Source organism: Colobus angolensis, unplaced genomic scaffold, assembly GCF_000951035.1.
Source record: "Colobus angolensis palliatus isolate OR3802 unplaced genomic scaffold, Cang.pa_1.0 Scaffold4, whole genome shotgun sequence".
Classification (NCBI taxonomy): Eukaryota; Metazoa; Chordata; class Mammalia; order Primates; family Cercopithecidae; genus Colobus; species Colobus angolensis.
In genome coordinates, this window is record NW_012117376.1 from 15,194,776 (window position 1) to 15,196,867 (window position 2,092).

At 40.0% G+C, this 2,092-nt stretch overlaps 1 protein-coding gene across 1 annotated transcript in view; it reads right to left on the reverse strand.

The window, feature by feature from the left end:
• PDIK1L (PDLIM1 interacting kinase 1 like) overlaps positions 1-2,092 on the reverse strand; it is an 11,516-nt gene that overhangs the window by 8,316 nt on the left and 1,108 nt on the right. The window contains exon 2 of the mRNA XM_011955606.1: positions 832-1,133. Within this exon, the coding sequence (XP_011810996.1) occupies positions 832-1,116 (285 nt within the window). The 5' untranslated portion in view covers positions 1,117-1,133. The remainder of the gene's footprint in view (positions 1-831; positions 1,134-2,092) is intronic.

Consider the following 2,092-nt stretch of genomic DNA (forward strand, 5'->3'; position numbering starts at 1 on the left):
GCTCACTGCAAGCTCCGCCTCCCAGGTTCACACCATTCTCTCGCCTCAGCCTCCCAAGAAGCTGGGACAACAGGAGCCTGCCACCACGACCTAATTTTTTGTATTGTTAGTAGAGACAGGGTTTCACCGTGTTAGCCAGGATGGTCTCCATCTCCTGACCTCGTGATACGCCCACCTCGGCCTCCCAAAGTGCTGGGATTACAGGCGTGAGCCACCATGCCTGGTCCTCATTGGATTGTTTTGAGCAATTGCTTTTAAAGCACTCAGCACAGAGCATGGAACTGAGGGCAAATTCAAATGTTAGCTGTGAGCACTGCTAATAACATTCAGGTGTTAAACCATGTACTTCATGAAAATTAACTGGAATTGCATGGTGAAGAAACCAAATATCCCTCTAAAACAGCAGAGGTTTACATTCAAACCAGTGATTTATAAAAGAGATGCTCAATTACCTAGGGGTGTTGCTACTGCTTGTGGAATTTTTCCTTTTCTTCTGTCCTCAAGTCCAAAATTATTGATTTCAAAGAAATGAAGTTATTAGACTGTAGTCTCAAGCACTTCTCTAGCTCCTATCTTGCCCCATTCCTATGCAGACTGGCAAGTACCATTGCATAACAGGTGGCTTATGTTATTTTTAGGTATGTGCATCACAGGTTTAAATAAAACCTTGTTTTAAGCAAACATCTACTCAATTCTTGGCAGACACTTATCTATTTCTAACTACAAAACACCTGCATTTAAAGGGAAACGTTCTTCTGACCCTTTCATTCCTCTTCTTGCTGACCAATGCCATGTTCAAATCATTTCTATTTCCCAATCAACAACACATACCTGTAAATAAAGGGAAGAATTAGAGCCGTGGGACATCTTTTGCACCATCCCATCCTTTTGTAGGATGCATTCCTCCAAGTGAATCACATTTGGATGTTGGCTCTTGATACTGCTTAGTGCCCAGAACTCACGAAGGGCTAGTTCAACATTTTCAGGTGCGTGACATCGAATTTTCTTCACTGCCACCCGTGCAGAGGTCTTTCTGATGACTGCTTCATACACAACACCGTAACTACCTCGGCCTACCTCCCGTATTAGATCGTACTTTGGCTGGCTACTCACCATCTTCAAGGTCGAGGTTTCTGGAAAAATCAACAAAGTGCTCTGTTGAAATTATGTGTACCTACTGGCTTGTATTTCTTCTTATGTATGATTTACTTGTCATCTGTCTGTCTGCAGTGCTTGAAGGATATTTGCTATATCTAGGGGAAATCTAATTTTAGGAATAGTAACAATAAAGCTAACAGGTAGTATTTACCATATATCAGGAACTGTTTTAAGTTCTTTAGAATATTAAATTCAGTTAATCCTCATAATAATCTTATGAGGTGGATACTATTATGGTCTTTTTATAGATGAAACTATATAATGGAGAGGTTAAATGAAATGCCTAAGGTCAATAGCTAGTAACTGGTGGACCTGGGATTTGAAACCTGGCCATCTGCCTCAGACGACCAAGATATGAAGCACTACAGTATACTGTATCTTATATGAACTGCTTGAAAACGTCACTGTTAAAAATACACCCCTAAAATTCAGCATTCTTATTTACTGATCAGGAAAAAACAGGCAAGCAAGCAAAATCCCAGCTTCTCCTTCAGGCTACCACACACATAATGGTCATAAACAGCAAAAACAGAACCCCCTCACAGTTAGGAACACAAACACCTGGCTTATGCTTAAGGCCTGAAAGTGAACCAAATCATTTATAGAACTGAAAATGTTTGTTTTCATTCGTAAAAGTGGCCAAACTCTATTTATATTTTAATTTTGTCTCTTACGTCATCTCTTTCTTACAAAACAAATGAAAACAAAGTTTGTGGAAAAGAAACGTTTCTTTTTTTAAAAATTTTTTTATTATACTTTAAGTTCTAGGGTGCATGTGCACAACGTGCAGGTTTATTACATATGTATACATGTGCCATGTTGGTGTGCTGCACCCATTAACTCGTCATTTACATTAGGTATATCTCCTAACGCTATCCCTCCCCCCTCCCCCTCTTTTTTTTTTTTGAGATGGAGTCTCGCTCTGTCACCCAGG